Below are 18070 nucleotides of genomic sequence, written 5' to 3'. Positions count from 1 at the left end.
TCCCGTACGCTGTTATGGCCTACAGGGCGACCAAACACAGTGCTACAGGTTTCACCCCAAACTTCATGATGTTTGGCCGAGAACTGAGTGAGCCAGTGGACCTTGTCGCAGGTCTACCTCCTGATCCAGACAACCAACCCTCAGCTCCAGAGTATGTGCAGCAAATGCGTGAGCAGATGGATCTGGCCCACCTCATCGTCAGGGAAGCCCTGTGTGAGTCAGTCATGTGCGCAAAAAGGCAATATGACAAGAACTGTTGCCACACACAGTATAAGACTGGAGATCCTGTGTGGTATCTCATCAAAGGAACACGTCACATCAAGAACAAGGTCAGAAAGTTCCTACCATCGTATGAAGGACCATTCTTTGTCCTGGTGCAATTGGATGACCTAGTTTATCGGATCCAGAAGAACCCAAGGTCTAAAGTGAAAGTTGTCCACCATGACCAGCATTATTGCTGCTGCGAGCCCCTGGACAATACCTGGGTCCTTGATCAAGCTCATCAGTAGTCCCCTACAGAGGTCCCACCACCAGCTTTAGAGGATGACCCAGCAGACCGTGATCTGGGTCTGCACAGTCTGTTCTCTACTGCAACTGGCAATGGCCCCAGCTCCTCTCAGCCATCTGTCTCAGTTGCAGCTGATCCCGCTCCAGTTGTGGTTATCCCATCGTCCCCTTCCCATGTAGACCATGAGAATGGTGGGGGTGTGGTGGGTGAGCCAGACCACCTGGGCCAGCTGTTTCAGCGACCAACTCGTCGGCGCAGTGCTCCAGACCGGTATGGAGTGTGGATCACTTAGCTTGGTTTACCTACCATGGACAGTTCCAAGTAGGACTGAAGATTCAGTTCAAGTTTAAATTGTTTCAGCCTCCTACACTGTTAGCTACAATGGTTTAAGAGAGCTATATTTTTCATTGTTCCAGTGTTTACATTTGAAAAAAAATAAGGGGAGTAAAGTATCTGAAGGACCTACGGGGTTATCTACATGCACTTATCCATTTGTATTTGTGCCTTCCTAGATGCTAGGATAAGTTAGTTATTCCCGGTCGCCATGTAATAGTTACAATTGTGTAATTTCTTTTCTACTTAACAGCACTTGAAATGCTTTATTTTGCACATGTATGTACACCTTACTTGAGTCAACGTCTTTGTCACTGAAGTGCACTAGTTGATACTATACCTGTTAGGATGCCTGGGTCGTTGACCCAGGGCTTTTGAGTTTATTATATTATTTATAATTTCTATTCTTTGGGTTTTTGTGAGTCATGTCTTATGGTTTGTCTCTGTGTAATCCTTGGTTGCTGTCTCCCCTGTCTGCTGTATCCCCGTGTCCAGTCTGTGTCTGCCCTGGTCCCACGTCTCTGTTCCCTTTGTTGTAGTGCCTGCATGTGAGTCTGTGTCTTTTGTTCAGTCTGTGTTTTGTGTTTCCTGTTTTACTTTGAAGGTTTCTGTCTCTTCTCAGTGTGTTCAGTTTACGCTTCCTTGTCTCGTCAGTTCTGATTTGCCCCAGCTGTGTTTCCCTCCTGTTGTCCATTCCCTGATTGCTCCCTCTATGTATTTAAGCCCTGTGTTTCAGTTTGTCATTGTCGCGATCTACCGTTTATTTAGCTGTGTGTTTTTTCATTCCTTTGGTGTAAGTTTATTTTGTTTTTTCCTGTTATGTTATATTTGAGTTTAAGATTAAAGCGGTTTTTGAGTTTAAGTTTTGTCTCGGGAGTCTGCACTTTGGGTCCTTCTCCTGCCTGCACGCAGCCACCACATAACAATACCTCACTTATATGCGGTAATGGCTAACACTTTTATCTCCTGTGGGCTCCAAGTGGTAAAGGGGATTGTGTACCAGTTTTATGCATTACAATGCTGGAGTGGAATTATTGTTTAATTGCCATCCAGAGTGGGGGTAGTGTTGCGGGAATTGCCGTCTTGTGTGTGGCTGGGTGCAGTAAGGAGTGTATGTGATGTGTGTGTGAGCATGCGCGTGAAGGAAACGTGGGGAGCGGAAGAGGAAAAAAAGAGAGAGAGAGTGTGTCCTGGGTAGAGAGGGCGACCGGGAGCAGCGTTCTAACGGGCTACAGCCTATGCAGTGTGTTTTCAAAGTGTGCAGTACTGTTATTAAAGCCTCATCTCTTCAGTACTCTCCAGTGTCCCGGCTGATTTCTGTCTACCTCACTACTCCACAAAAGTGAAGGGAGTTAACCCCGAAGGAGGACAAACTTTGGCCCTGGAGGAAGCATCTCCCCTCGCGTCTCCCGACCACGGTCAGGGGACTGACGGCGAGGAATGGTTAACACTGAGCTCCTGCCGCCACTGAGCATATCTTGCTTTATTATCGATACGTTCTGCACAACCTTGAGGGATAAAAACTTTAAACAAGAGTCTGTTAAAATGCCTCCTACAAGAGCTGCAAAATCTGCATCCAACAAATCTCCTGAAGAGTCACATGCGAAAGAGGGTATGTCGACGACCACAGCTACCACGCCAAGTGCACCTGTGGACGCCGACGCGCTCGCTGCGGAAATATCAAAGACAGTCGTGGACAAAATATCTACTATGATGGAGAATAAATTCGATGAGCTCTCATTATCACTAAAAAATATATCAGCACAACTGGAATTAAATTCTCAACGGATCTCTGACACGGAGAATCGCATTTCAACTGCAGAAGACTCCCTGTCAGGTATGGCAACTAGACTGGCTGATATGGAGACTAAAGTGAATATTCTTACGGAAAATGTGTCTAGACTTGGAGGGCCGGAGCTGAAGAGACAACATTGTAATTCTGAACTTAAAGGAAGGCACTGAAGGTCGTGAACCGGTGAAATTCCTCGAAGTCTGGCTACCGACTTTGCTGAGTATTCAAACTAAACAGGGGAAAATCAAAATCGACAGAGCCCATCGGTCCACTGGATTATCGAGACCTAATCACCCTCGTGCAATGATTATTAAGGATTAGGATCCTCACTGCAGCTAAAGATAATGGCCCCCTGACTTATGATGGACAGATCATTCATATTCGACAAGATTTGGCAACAGGAGTAAAAGAGATGCGACGTGCGTTTAACGGAGTGTGCCAAAAACTTGTCCAGAAAAATATGCGCTTTTATATGCGCTATCCTGCTACACTAAACTTTTCCCACGGAGGGAAAAATTACTCCTTCCGTAAATCTGAAGATGCTCTTGCTCTTTTGGACAATTTGAGTTAAATTGAAGTACACCGACAGCAATTGATTGAATAGGCTATAACAAAAAAAAAAAGAAAGCTGAGCTGATATGACTGATCTTAAAATAATTTCTTTAAGGGCTGAATAATGTTGTTAAATGAAAAAAAAACTCTTTCATTTTTGAAGAAGGAAAAAACACAAATTGCCTTAGTTTCAGAAAGTCATTTAATTGATTTGGAACACTCAAAACTAAAAAGAAGTTGGGTTGGCCAAGCTTTTTACTCATCCTATAATACAAAAAGTAGAGGAGTAGCCATCCTTATCCATCGTAATTTGCCTCTAACCATAAAAAGTCATAAAAGATAAGGAAGGACGCTGCATTCGTATATCTGGTTTCTTATTTAGAGAATCTATTTTTATAGGATGTGTTTATGGTCCAAATTCAGAAGATGTCTCTTTTTTTCCCAATCTCTTAACCCATGTTTCAACCATAGCTTCCCCATATTTCGTTTTGGGAGGTGATTTTAATTGTGTTCCTGATCCTAGGGTTGATAAATCTCCACCAGGGGGTGAATTGTCCCCAAAAAGCATTAGATTGAAAGAGTTTTGTTCTGATCTAGAAAATTTTGATTCCTGGTGAGTAGCTCACCCCACAGATAGGGATTTCACTTTTTTTTCTTGCCCCCATCAGAGTTTCTCAAGAATAGATTTGCTCCTGTCATCCAGGACAGTCTTGGATAAGATGGAAGAGTGCTCAATAAGGTCTTGTGTCATGGTCCTGGGTCCTTTTGACCCAGTGTTTTGTGTTTTCTATTAGTGTGATTATTGGTTCTGTTCTTCCTCTGTTTAGTGTTTACTCTGTTCTGCCCGTGTGTTCCTGTATCTAGTCCGCGTTTCTTAGTTTGTGTCCTTTCATGTGTTTTCTTAGCTCTGCCCAGTTTAGGTTTTCCAGTTTCATGTTCACCCACCATTGCTGTTTGTACCCACTCCTGTAAATAAACACTCACCTGCACCAGAGCTGCCGGCTTTTGGGTCCTTTCTACAAACCCCACACGTCTGCCACAACCGGACGTGACATCTTGTCCATTATCTGATCATTCAGTAGTAAGCATAAATATTCACCCACCTTATTTTGAGCCACATTCCCGCCGATGGAGGATGAATCCTTATATATTGAGTAACCCCTTATTTATTGAGTATATGACTAAAGAGTGGAATGTTTTTATGACCACTAATAAAACGGAAGATGTAAGCCCATCTTTATTGTGGGAAACTGCTAAAGCCTATCTTAGGGGTAGTATTATCTCATACACCAGAGCGCAGAAAGAGGCTTCAATGAACGAACAACTCGATTTAGAGCACATAATACAAAAACTAGAAGTGCAGTTTAAAATCTCCAGGTCCAAAACTATACTTAAGAAGTTAGAAGCAGCCCGCTCAGCTTTAAATCAATTACTGACTAAAAGAGCAAAGGCAGCAATTTTAAGATAAGATAAGATAAAACATTCTTAATCCCTCGGGTCGGTTCCTCTGGGAAATTCGGTTTCCAAAAGCACAGCACCGACAGAAGTTACAGAGTTACAGAATATTATATATATATATATATATATATATATATATATATATATATATATATATATATATATATATATATACACACACATATATAAATACAAAGACATATATAGATAAAATATACAAAGGGGATAAATAGAATAAATAGGAATAAATATAAAAATACAAGTGAATTGCACATTTCAAGTATGGAGTCTATTGCACCGCTGACTATTAACAAAAAGTATTGCACAAAAGGTAATTGCACAGTGAAGTGAAGAGGCACTACAGCTTAGTTGCCCCCCTCCTTTGTCCCCCTGTCTCCCCTCCCTCTCCCCTCCAGAGAGGAGTTAAACAGTCTGATGGCGTGTGGGACAAAGGAGTTTTTAAGTCTGTTGGTTCTTGTCTTTGGGAGAAGCAACCTGTCACTGAACAGACTCGTCTGGTTGTTTATGGCCGTGTGCAGAGGATGCCCAGCATTGTCCATAATGTCCAGCAGTTTCTTTAGTGTCCTTTTCTCTGCCACTGTCACCAGAGTGTCCAGCTTCATGCCGACCACAGAGCTAGCCTTCCTGATCAATTTTTCCAGCCTGGATGAGTCCTTCTTTGCTGTGCTACTCCCCCAGCACACCACTGCATAGAAAAGTACTCCAGCAACCACCGACTGGTAAAACATCCTCAGGAGCTTCCTGCAGATGTTAAAAGACCTCAGCCTCCTGAGGAAGTACAGTCGGCTTTGGGCTTTTTCGTACAGGTGCTCTGTGTTGCATGACCAGTCCAGTTTGTTGTCCACCCACAGCCCGAGGTACTTGTACTTGTTGACCACCTCCACCTCCCCCCCCTCTATCTGAACCGGCAGTGGACCTGCTCTGGACATCCCAAAGTCCACAACCAGTTCCTTGGCTAGAGAACCCTCCGGAGGAGCTTCACCGCACCGTGGAAAGCCGGCTACAACGGCTCTTTTCTGGCCTGCCATGGCTTCTGAAGTCTCTTCCTCCGACCATGCAGGCATTTCTCCGGCACACACCTCACCTTCTCTCAGCCACTCCTGCCTCGCTGCCCGACTCGCCGGATGTGATCTTGCCCGGCCCGTCGGAGCCGTCTGTGGGGAGGAAACGCCGATCGCGCCGCCGGTCCATAACCAGTTCCTTAGTCTTTGAGGTGTTTAGTTGCAGGTGGTTTGTGTGACTCCATGAGACAAAGTTCCTCATCAGCCTTCTGTACTCCTCTTCCTGGTCATCCCAGATACACCCCATGATGGCCGTGTCGTCTGCAAACTTCTGAATGTGGCATAATTCAGAGTTGTAGCAGAAGTCAGAGGTGTACAGGGTGAAGAGAAGAGGGGACAGCACAGTTCCCTGTGGCGCTCCTGTGCTGCTGTCCACAGTGTCCGACGTGATGTCCTTCAGCCTGACGTACTGTGGCCTGTCAGTGAGGTAGTCGGAGAGCCAAGCGACCAGGCAGGGGTCCACCTGCATCCTGTTCAGTTTTTCCTGAAGCAGACAGGGCCGGATTGTATTAAAGGCACTGGAAAAGTCAAGAAACAGGATCCTGACCGTGCCTTTTCCCCATCCAGGTGTGAGTGGGCTCTATGCAGGAGGTACAGGATGGCATCCTCCACTCTGACACCCGCCTTGTAGGCGAACTGTAGTGGGTCCTGGGCATGTTGTACCTGTGGTCGGAGGAGGTTGAGGAAGAGCCGCTCTAGAGTCTTCATAAGATGTGACATCAGTGCCACCGGTCGGAAGTCATTCAGCTCATTGGGCCGGTTCTTTTTGGGGACCGGGACGATGCAGGATGTCTTCCATAGGGCAGGCACTCTCCCCAGTCGCAGACTGAGATTGAAGACTCGTTGTAGCGGCTCCTAGGATCCTAGGACACACCTTGTCTGGACCTGCTGCCTTTCTGGGGCGAAGCTTCCCCAGTTGTCTCCTGACCTGATCCACTGTGACACTGGGAGATGATTGGAACCTCTGAAACCACTCAGCAAGTAAAAAAAGACAATCAAAGATTAAAACACAGTTTGGTTCATAATAAATCCTATCAGGTATACAACAGTATCAGTGAACAATATATCAGCTTTCACGTTAAGATAACTACAAAAATGATAAAATCCTATTACAGTTTATGTTATAGAATTTATTACGTAAATCTGAAATTTACCACTAACACTCATGACTTAATCATAACATAATTATTTATGTTATGTAATTATTTATGTTATAAATAATAATTTATGTTAATTATTATTTATTAATAAAACTTTCACTGACTTACACTAAAGTAAGTGCTCATTTTTCAGGTTAAGGTCCTTTTCTCAGTAGTCATGAAAATATCATTACAGAGTTAAGTCATTATTTTTTAACCCAAGTTAAATGCTATAAGTGAGGAATTTAACTGAGGAATGACATATGGGAAACCATAGTTTGCTATCACAGACAAATATGACTTATATATGTTCTGTATTAAGGACATTTTAAAAACTTTTAGCTGAAAGTTCTTATTTCTAATTTTCTCATGCCATTTCTAAACATCACTTTAGCCCTAGTTCTGTCAAGTAAATCTAACTCCTGAATGTCTGATGACCTGAGTTAAGGTGTGACAATGGTTCTTTGTTAATCATGTTTTGGTCGTTGGCCAACCATTATCTAGACCATTGAAATTTGGTGTAAAAGAGGGCGGAGTTGGGTGGAAGAGGCAGCACCCAGCAGTTAAGAGTACCCTATAAGTATATCACCACATCCACTGCAAAAGGGAAACCAAATGGCAGATGCTACAAACCAGGGTCAACTTCATCGGTAAATAAGCATGTTCTTTACATATCTGTTATTGACCCATTGGTTTTATGTTCTATGATTGTTATTACCACATTGTCTTATTTAGTTCTGTTTATAATTATCCTTTGATGGAAGTAATCCAAAGTATACTTATCATAAGAACAGTAACTTTGGTTTTTTTGTGTTTTAATGAAGAAAGTACTTCTGTTAAGGTACTTGATCATGTTAGGTGTCTATTTATAGTTCTATCAGGGTCACATGATGATATAAACTTCTGAATTGGTCACCAAGATCACAGCAACATCAGCACTTAAGTGAATTCTGAAAGCATCAAGTGTTAATTGTTGTTGTAATGCTGTTGTCCACAACAAACCATGAACTGACTGAAAACAGTAGGATTAGGTTGATTTCTGAAAGAGTAAGTGTGTATGTAAATGATTTGCTAAATTATATTCCTAGCCCATAATGTTGAATTGTGACTCGAAATACAATTAAGCTTTATTTATTTTTTTATTTTTTAAAAGAAAAGGTTGAATTTGTTTTCCACAAAAAAATCACAGATCACACTTCTTTAATTAAAGTGCTTTGCTAAATTAAGTCACCAACATCACAACAACATAAGCACTTATTTGAATTCTGAATACAGTAAGTGCTCATTCTTGTTGTATTGTTGATGTCTTCTACAGCCAACAATCACTGTAAAATTACCTTTGCATTATAAATTGTAGCTGACTTTGTCCAACAGAAATCTTTGTTGCAAATCTTTCCTCTTTGCCAAGATTGCATGACTTGATATAAAGATGCATGTTAACTTAAGTCGACTTTAGATTTTCAGGACGTATCACATTAAGATCACCTCGAACGGAGACACTAATGGTTCATGTTTTCCTAAGTGCTTCCTTTTAAAGTAATCTTGATTGTGTTACATCAGGATCACACAGCCAGGTTATTTCAGGACTTGTTCACCATCATTAAAAACAACTGTCACCAACTGGAATTCAAACTACAGTAAGTGCAAGTTTTGGATTGGACTCTTGGATTTTTATTTATATTGTATTTTGACATTCCGAAATCTTTATGTCCTGTTAAAATAAAATTCCTTATTACAACTTAAGCGTAAAACTTTCCTTTTTTCTAAAGCATATAGTTAGGGCTGGATCAGGTCACCCTGAGTCCTCCCTTAGTGATGCTGCAATAGGTGTAGACTGTTGGGGGATTCCCATGATGCACTATTTCCTTCTAGTCACCTATCTCACTCAACATGTGTTAATAGATCTCTCTGCATTTAATCACACTCGTTATTAATCTCTGGCTCTCTTCCACAGCAGGGAGTTTTTCCTTCCCACTATCACCAAAGTTCTTTCTCATAGGGGGTCATATGATGTTGGGTTTTTCTCTGAATTTTTTATTGTAAGGTCTACATACAATATAAAGCGCCTTGAGACGTCTGTTGTTGTGATTTGGTGGTGTATAAATACAGTTGAATTGAACTGAGTTGTCAAGATTTCATGGAATGAAAATGGAATGATTATTTTTTTCCCAAGTGCTTCCTTTGAGATAATCTTGGATTGGGTTCACATCAGGATGAAACAATGACATAATTTAAGGAATTATTCACCATCATAACAAAAGAGACTATTACCATCTGGAATTTTAGGTTCTGTAAGTGTTAGCAATTATACTCTTGATCTCAGCAACAAAGTATTACATTCAAGACATCAGCTTTTTCACTGATACCCTTGTTATATATGTATTCAAAAAGCATAAGATTGGTCATGAACATTACAGAGACTTAAGCACTTACTTGGATTCTGAGTACATTACGTGTTAAATATTGTTGTACTCATTAGGTCTAATATAGTAATCATGGATTAGAGCTATACATAAGAAATTCATAAATATTTGAAGCTACATGTCCTGTGCTTCATATCAATGGTGGTTCTTTTCCTAAGTGCACCCAATCAAAGTGAACTTGCATATGAGTTAACAGCAATTAGACACTTTGAAGCAAACTTCAAATAGAGCACCAAATAGAAGAAAATTCTATGTGGCTTTACTGTATATGTTTTACTTAAAGAATATATCAAGTAGAGACCCCTCAAATGGAAACAGTTGTGGTTTTCCTCTTTACTTAGTGCTCCAATTTTGGTAATTCTTTATTTTGAATAGTTCAGGGAAATCGTTGATTTATGTGTTAATAAGATGCCTCTGATTGAAACCGCACAAAACCTTCAACAGCTACTGGAGACAAAAGAGGAAACCAAAATACAATGGGCCGCTACAACAGTCGTTAGCCAACCATTGGTTTCATGACTGAATGTCATTGACTTAAATGTGGGTGGGACTGCAAGAGGAGTCTTGAGTTCATATAAAAGGAGACTCATGCTCAAGCATCTCTCATGGATTTGGAAACACAGACAACACAGGATATTCCAAAAGAGCTTCGGGACTCACTGGTAAGTAAGAGCATTCATTACAAGTCTGTATTATTGGTTCAACTCATGTAAGAACTTGTCTCTTGAATTCAGTAAGTGCATCTGCTTGGACCAGTTGTACACAACAACTGCTACCAATTCTACCTGACCCTCCATGTTAGGTCTATCAAATTGAGTTCTATGTTTCATACCAAGATCACTTTGAATGGAGACACTGATGGTGGTTGTTTTCCTAAGTGCACCCACTCAAAGTGACCTTACATATGAGTTTACAGCAATTAGACACTTTGAAGCAAACTTTAGTTAACATGGTTCACTTACAGAACATTTCAAGTAGAGACCCCTCAAATGGAAACACTTGTGGTTTTCCTTTTGCCTTCGTGCTCCTATTTGGGGAAGTCTTTATTTTGAATAGTTCAGGGAATCGTTAATTTATGTGTTAATAAGATGCCTCTGATTGAAGCCGCACAAAACCTTCAACAGTTACTGGAGACAAAAGAGGAAACCAAAATACAATGGGCCGCTACTACAGTCATTAGCCAACCAATGATTTCATGACTGAATGTCATTGACTTAAATGTGGGTGGGACTGCAAGAGAAGTCTTGAGTTCATATAAAAGGAGACTCATGTTCAAGCATCTCTCATGGATTTGGAAACACAGACAACACAGGATATTCCAAAAGAGCTTCGGGACTCACTGGTAAGTAAGAGCGTTCATTGCAAGTCTGTATTATTGGTCCAACTCATGCAAGAACTTGTCTCTTGAATTCAGTAAGTGCATCTGCTAGGACCAGTTGTACACAACAACTGATACAAATTCTACCTGACCCTTCAAGTTAGGTCTATCAAATTGAGTTCTATGTTTCATATCAAGATCACTTTGAATGGAGACACTGATGGTGGTTGTTTTCCTAAGTGCACCCACTCAAAGTGACCTTGCATATGAGTTTACAACAATTAGACACTTTGAAGCAAACTTTAGATTATATGTTTCACTTAAAGAACAACTCAAATAGACACGCTCATCGACTGCTACAAATTCTACCTGACCCTCCATGTTAGGTCTATCAAATTGAGTTCTATGTTTCATATCAAGATCACTTTGAATGGAGACACTGATGGTGATTGTTTTCCTAAGTGCACCCACTCAACGTGACCTTGCATATGAGTTTACAACAATTAGACACTTTGAAGCAAACTTTATATAACACGGTTCACTTACAGAACATTTCAAGTAGAGACCCCTCAAATGGAAACACTTGTGGTTTTCCTCTTTACTAATTGCTCCAATTTTGGGAATTCTTTATTTTGAATAGTTCAGGGAATCGTTGATTTATGTGTTAATAACTGTGAATAAAAAAAGCACAAAACCTTCAACAGCTACTGGAGACAAAAGAGGAAACCAAAATACAAATGGACGCTACTACAGTCGTTAGCCAACCATTAGTCTCATGACTGAATGTCATTGACTTAAATGTGGGTTGGACTGAAAGAGGAGTCTTGAGTTCATATAAAAGGAGACTCATGTTCAAGCATCTCTCATGGATTTGGAAGCACAGACAACGCAGGATATTCCAAAAGAACTTCAGGACTCACTGGTAAGGAAGAGCGTTCATTACAAGTCTGTATTATTGGTTCGATTCATGTAAGAACAGTAAGATGTCATATAGGCATTCAGTATGATGTCATATAGGCATTCAGTATGATGTCATATAGGCACCCAGTGTTGTAGCCGAGTGGTAAATTAATAATAATATTTTCCATTTCAGTTAACTAAATGTCCATTTAAGGTTCAAAAAAATGTCTTAAAATGTTGTTTCTTTGTTTCCATGTATGGTAAGACAAGAATGTTATTGGGTAATTTAATGTTATTGCTTGTGCTATTTCTTTGGCTATCTGCATGTTGCGTGCACTTGAAGCTGTTAATTTTATAGGTTTGTGTAGTTGCATATTGTGGTCACTGGGGGGGGGGGCAGTTCTTAAGGGTTAACTGCAGTTTTCCAAAAAAAGACGTAACAAGAACTGCATCTCGGGACTTTTCTTCTTGTTGTGGATGTGGAACGGGAATGCTGTGAAGGAGTTAAATTGTTGGTAAGGAATTGTTAAATATGCACATAACTCATTGAAACATATTGGTATAATTGTAGTGCAGTGGCAAGACGTCAGTATTTTAACAAGATGATGTATTTCTGAAATGTATGATGCAAAGGACCTGTATGTGCAGCGTGGAGCGGCCATTTTCTCCATGCAAGGGATAAGTTGTGAGATCGTCTGTGTGCTCCAGTATCCGAGTGAGCTGAGATTTCTGTGGAATGTAAGTGTTTATAAAAATGTATGTAACACTTCCACAGTTTTTTAAAGGAGCCTTGTGTGATTTAGCTCTTTGTATTTTGTTCTGCACACAGAGGTCACTGCCGTATTTTTGTGTTTTGTATTTCATTTCCTTTATTCCTCGTATTGTATTGGCGCATCTTTGTTTAGTCGGTTATTCTGTTACTTTGCCACGTTACCTCTCGTGCTGTCGATGTTCAGTACAAGTCCATATGGCCGCTGTTTGACAAAAGTAAAGGTCAAAGGACATTTTTTTGTTTATTCAGTCGGCATTGACAATAAAACTGCACATTAAGAACCCCAGTAATTGTGTCCTGTGTGGCTAACCATTTCCCAGGCTACAGTATGATGTCATATAGGCATACAGTATGATGTCATTCATGGCAAAGAGCTTGATGTCATATAGGCATACAGTATGATGTCATGTATGACATGCAACTTTGATAGGTTTGTAGCTCAAACCTATTCGCTGGAACTTTCAAGACAATTTAACTACACAGCAAAGCAAGACACGAGTAGGCAAAGTTCTTCATGTTTCTCGTGAAAGGGAGAGAACTGGACAAACGCCGTTCCTTTGCTTGACCCCAGTCGCTCTCGTCCGCTCCCTCGTAACACTGCTCTTTTATTGAGGTTACATGAATATACATAGGTTCATTAACATATGACGTATATGTCACACAGTGGAAAATTGTGTTTTTATATTTTGTTTTGGGATTACTGTGTGTTGGTACATAGTGTCGATTTTATTTGCATGTTTTTATTGTAATAGTGATATTGCATGTTTTTTTTTAAATTGATATTCTTATTGCATGATTTTATCCCCATATTTATAGTGTGTGTTTGGTGTTGTATAGTATTTTTATTCCACTGTGTATTAAGCGGACAATTGTAGGCACCTGTGAGGTGGGGGCGTTCCCCGAGGTGGCCTATCAGCCGCCAAACGAACTTAAGGGGGATAGTGAGCACAAAGACGGCAGAGGAGAGACACTCGAGAAGCAGGAAACAAAACGTGTGCAGCCCAGCACCTGTAAAGAAAGACCGGCCTGCCTGTGGGACGTCACGAGATATCCGACGATCGGCCAGCATAACCCGGCGATCCAGTCCAGACGGACAAAATAGCAACAGTGGGAGGCGATGCGTGAAATCCACAGTAGGGCAGGGGGACGCCTCTGCCTGCATTTGTGAGTATCGCTTTCCCACTGTTGGGCGCTAGGCGTAGCTTTGCCGGGGGAGGATAACAGCGGCTGCGCCGACAACGTTGCTGGCCCGTGTCTGTTGTTTCAGGGCGGGGCTGCGAGGGAGGCTGTGTGCAGGTGCGGAGAGTGGCTGGACTGCGCGGCCACGTACAGTCAGGCGGAGATAGGAGCCTCCTCCCTGGTCTGCTGCTGGCGAGTTTTACCATCCCGGAAGAGGAGTTCCTCTCCTGTCTCTTCTCCAGCTAAGGAACATTTGCCGGCATGTGTGTGGCTGGACAAGAGGGAATATAGGACTCTGGGGGGGAAGTTTTTATCATACAAAAAAAACCATTTATTTAGTTTTGGTTTTTAGTGTATAGTTATTCCTGCCGGCAGGGCTTTTAGCGGGTTGTGAACATTATTTTTATTGTGTAGCGGGGATTTTAGCCTGTATTTGGGGGTTCTGACTGTGTTTTCCCCTAAAGATAAATGGTGTGTTTAAAGCTGGCTTAGCTTCTGTTCTCCGAGCGCTGACCCACTCACTCCCTTTTCCGCTTGCATATATATATATACGGACGTGGTGGTTAAGATTTAGGTCCACCAGTTTAGCGGCTACATAATTTTGGTGTTGTCGACAGGATACAAGTTTGGGGAGCAGTGTTCAGCGCCTGGAGTGCAGATATAGAGATGATGATGCCAGTGTATCCGGGTGCCCATTGGGTACCAAAATACAAGGGTCCTGAAGCAGATGTTTCATATGGAGACTGGAAAGAACAAATACAAGGTTTATTGAATGCTCAAGAAATAGCTGAGGCCCGGAAAGTAGAAATTTTAATTGGGGATTTAAGCGGTGAGGCAAAGCGTCAAGTAAGCGTGTTAGAAGAAAAAGATAGAGACCAGATTAGGAAAATATTCGCATATCTAGATTCTCTATATGGTGACAATACCGCCCTAGCGGTTCTGAGGTCGCAGTTTTTTAGCTGTATACAAAAACCAAATGAGTCGGTAAAGTCTTTTACCTTAAGGTTGAGGGAGTTGCACTGCAGGCTACAACGGCGCAATCCAGATCAAGCACCTACTGAAAAGTGTTTACAGGAGCAGATGCTGCTGGGCCTGCGGGAGGGCCCCTTGTCACAAACCCTGCGAGCCTATGTGCGTCACCATCCAGAAGAGGATTTCGCAACAGTCCATCGGGAGGCGTTGCTCCTAGAGGAGGAACAGCTGGGACACCAGGGATTACAAACTACGTGCTTGGCAGTGGGTGAGTCCAGGTGTGCTAAGCCACCTTATGAACCAGACTGGAAAGAGACATTTAAAAAAGAAATTATGGAGGATGTCAAGGGTCAGATGCGAGATCTTGTCAAAGATGTTGTTAATGAAATTAAACCGCTCTTGCCACAGCAAAGCCCAGCCGGCTCAGCTTTTAATAAATCAAGGTTTAAGCCAAAGCGTTCTGGGTATGCTAATAACTGGACCCGAGAGGGAGAACCTATTTGCCATCGTTGTAAACAACCTGGGCATATTGCTAGATTCTGTCCGAGCACACTAGACCAGCAACCACCTTTAAACTAATAAACCCCACTGCTGAGGCCCAGGCGGTGGGGACAAGGGACATTTCAAACAATCAGGGGGCCAGTACAGCTTTTGTGGGAGAATGTCCACTTATTGAGGTGTGTATGGGAGGAGTTAAAATGACGGCATTATTAGACACAGGCTCTCAGGTTACACTGGTGCAGCAGCAGGTAATGGATCTCCATTTCCCTGAAGTGAATAAAACTGACACACCCCTGTTGTTCACCTTAAAGGCAGCCAATGGACTTGAGATACCATACTCAGGCTATGCGGTTATGGATTTTGAGGTAGAAGGGGCGGAGATACCAGGAAAAGGGGTTGTGGTTGTGAGAAATGACTGTTCCACGCACCCTTTAATTATTGGTATGAATGTTATTAGTGCATGCTGGAATGATGTTTTTGCCAAAGGGAAGTCTGCTTTTCACCCTCAAAAGCTGAAGTCCCGCAGAGCATGGAAAGAGGCATTTGCCGTCTGCCAACAGACTGTCACCACCAAGACTGATGGCTTCCTAGGCTATGTTCGACCTGCTAGCCGCAGGGGAATCAAGGTGCCCCCAAACTGTGAAGTGATGGTCTGGGGCCGGACGTGTAAAGGCAAGGGTGGGACAGAACGCTTGGCACTAGTGGAGGCATTGCCTGATGCTGGACCCTGGGGGGTGGCCCGAACCCTGTCAGTAGTCAAAGGAGGGAGGCTCCCTATCCAGGTCTGTAACCCTAATCCATACGAAGTGACTATAGGACGCTACCAGAAAATGGGCCAGTTGTATCAGGTGGAGGAGTCGGATGTGGAGTTGGACAGTGACCTTAGCCTGACAATGGGATCTGATGGTGTGATCGAGGTGGGCGTAGTTGAAGCAGCTGGGCCCGAAGAGCCTGCGATCCCTGAAGAGGAGGTGAGTCAACTGATTAACAGCATAGACTTGACCCCCCAGCAGAAGGCCGAGCTCCAGACCCTGCTGCAGAGGTGGCGAAAGGTGTTTGCTGTGAATGAGGAGGATTACGGAAGAACTGATTTGGTCCAACACCAGATCCACACAGGTGATGCACCACCCATTAAACAAAAATATCGCCCTTTACCACCACTGATGTACAAAGAGATTAAGATACTTCTAGCAGATATGCTGAAAAAAGGTGTCATTCGGGAGAGTAGCAGTCCCTGGGCAGCCCCCATTGTGTTGGTGAGGAAAAAGGATGGCAGTTGGCGATTTTGTATAGACTACAGGAAATTAAACACAGTAACTCATAAAGATGCGTTCCCACTCCCCCGAATTGAAGAGACTTTAACATGTCTGACCAGAGCTGAGTGGTTTTCCACACTAGATCTTGCCAGTGGATACTGGCAAGTGGAAATGGATCCTAAGGATCGGGAGAAAACTGCATTTACCACTCCTCTGGGTTTGTTTGAGTTTGATCGCATGCCTTTTGGACTCTGTAATGCCCCTGCCACCTTCCAGCGCCTGATGTAGCGGTGTCTAAGTAGTCACCTTTCTGAATCTGTTTTGGTATATCTGGATGATATAATAATCTACTCACCTGACTTCTCTACTCATCTACAGCAGTTGGAGAATGTCCTGCAGAAGCTGTGGCAACATGGGCTGAAGCTGAGGCTGGACAAATGTAAGCTGTTTCACCGTCAGGTGAAGTTCCTGGGGCATCTTGTCGACCAACAAGGGGTAAGACCAGACCCTGAGAAAATCCAAGCTGTCCAGAACTGGCCTGTTCCCTCTACCACCCGTCAGGTCAGAGCCTTCCTTGGCCTGGCAGGTTATTACAGGCGATTCGTCCCAGGGTTTGCTAGGTTGGCTCGACCTTTAAATGCTCTGCTCGTGGGAATTTCTAGCAGGTCAAGCATGCAGGTCCAGTGGTCTGCTGAATGTCAGGAAGCCTTCAACAGTTTGAAACGTGCTCTTACCGAGCCCCCTATTCTGGCTTATGCAGATTTCCTGGAGCCCTTTGCACTTTATACTGATGCCAGTAATCAAGGCTTAGGTGCTGTGTTAGCTCAGGTGCAAGATGGCAAGGAACGGGTGATTGCATATGCCAGCAGGAGCCTACACCCCACCGAGCGAAATGACAAAAACTATAGTTCCTTCAAACTGGAACTTAGCTCTAAAATGGGCCATCACTGAGAAGTTCAAGGATTAATTGACAGGTGCCAAGTTTGTTGTGTATACCGACAACAATCCCGTGGCCCACTTACAGAATGCTAGACTTGGGGCAACAGAGCAACGCTGGGTGGCACAGCTGGCATCCTTTGACTTCGAGGTTAAGTACAGGGCTGGAAAAGAGAATGCTAATGCTGATGCTCTCTCTAGGTTTCCCACAGACTGTCAAACAGCCTACATAAACACCACGAGTGCTCCACGTCTGGATCCACAGGGGCTGGTGCCGCAGATGAATGACTGGAAGGAGGCGCAGGAAAAGGACATGGATCTGCGCATCCTGAGGGAGTATGTGGAAGAGGGAATTCCCCCTGATGCACCAACGAGGAGAGCCCTGCCTAGCCCTGTACAGAAGTTATTACAGCAATGGAGAAAGCTGCAGGTTTGTGAGGGTACGCTGTGCAGAGAGGTAAGGGACCCTAACACTAACGAAATGTACCTTCAGATCCTATGTTCTGCAGAGAGACACAAGGAGGTGTGGGAGAAGTATCATGAGGCAGCGGCGCATGCGGGAGTGGAAAAGACACTGTCCAGGATACGTCACTTCTTTTATTGGTCCAGCATGGAAGAGGAGGTGCGTGAATTCCAGCTAGGGTGCGCTGCGTGTAGCCTGCGAGATAGAAATAGGCCTAGAGCCCCTTTGCATCCCATTACTGTGTCGTATCCCCTTGAGGTTGTGGCCCTGGACTTTCTTACATTGGGGAGGCCCACAGACAGGTACCAGAATAGTCTGGTGATGACTGATCTTTTCACACGGTACGCCTGGTGTCACGTAAAGGAATGTTACTTTTCTGTCACTGTGTTATTATTCACATGTACAATCATTATTTCATCATTACTTCATTAGTCTGCATCACTTATCATTATCATTATCCGGTTATCATCCTTATTATCATGTATC

At 43.1% G+C, this 18070-nt stretch overlaps 1 protein-coding gene across 1 annotated transcript; it reads left to right on the top strand.

Annotated features, from left to right (window-relative positions):
• The first annotated feature begins 690 nt into the window (after positions 1-690).
• On the top strand, positions 691-17887 carry LOC146490403 (uncharacterized). The gene is made up of 7 exons (XM_085153239.1): positions 691-778; positions 2134-2259; positions 13153-13287; positions 13474-13637; positions 14965-15900; positions 16564-16746; positions 17323-17887. Exons 1-7 carry the CDS (start codon positions 691-693, stop codon positions 17407-17409), a joined length of 1719 nt encoding a protein of 572 aa, XP_085009365.1. The 3' UTR covers positions 17410-17887.
• The last annotated feature ends 183 nt before the right edge of the window (positions 17888-18070 follow it).

This window comes from Neolamprologus multifasciatus, unplaced genomic scaffold (assembly GCF_963576455.1).
Source record: "Neolamprologus multifasciatus unplaced genomic scaffold, fNeoMul1.2 chr13_unloc_4, whole genome shotgun sequence".
NCBI classification, from domain to species: domain Eukaryota; kingdom Metazoa; phylum Chordata; class Actinopteri; order Cichliformes; family Cichlidae; genus Neolamprologus; species Neolamprologus multifasciatus.
This window is presented reverse-complemented; position numbering and strand designations above follow the sequence as displayed.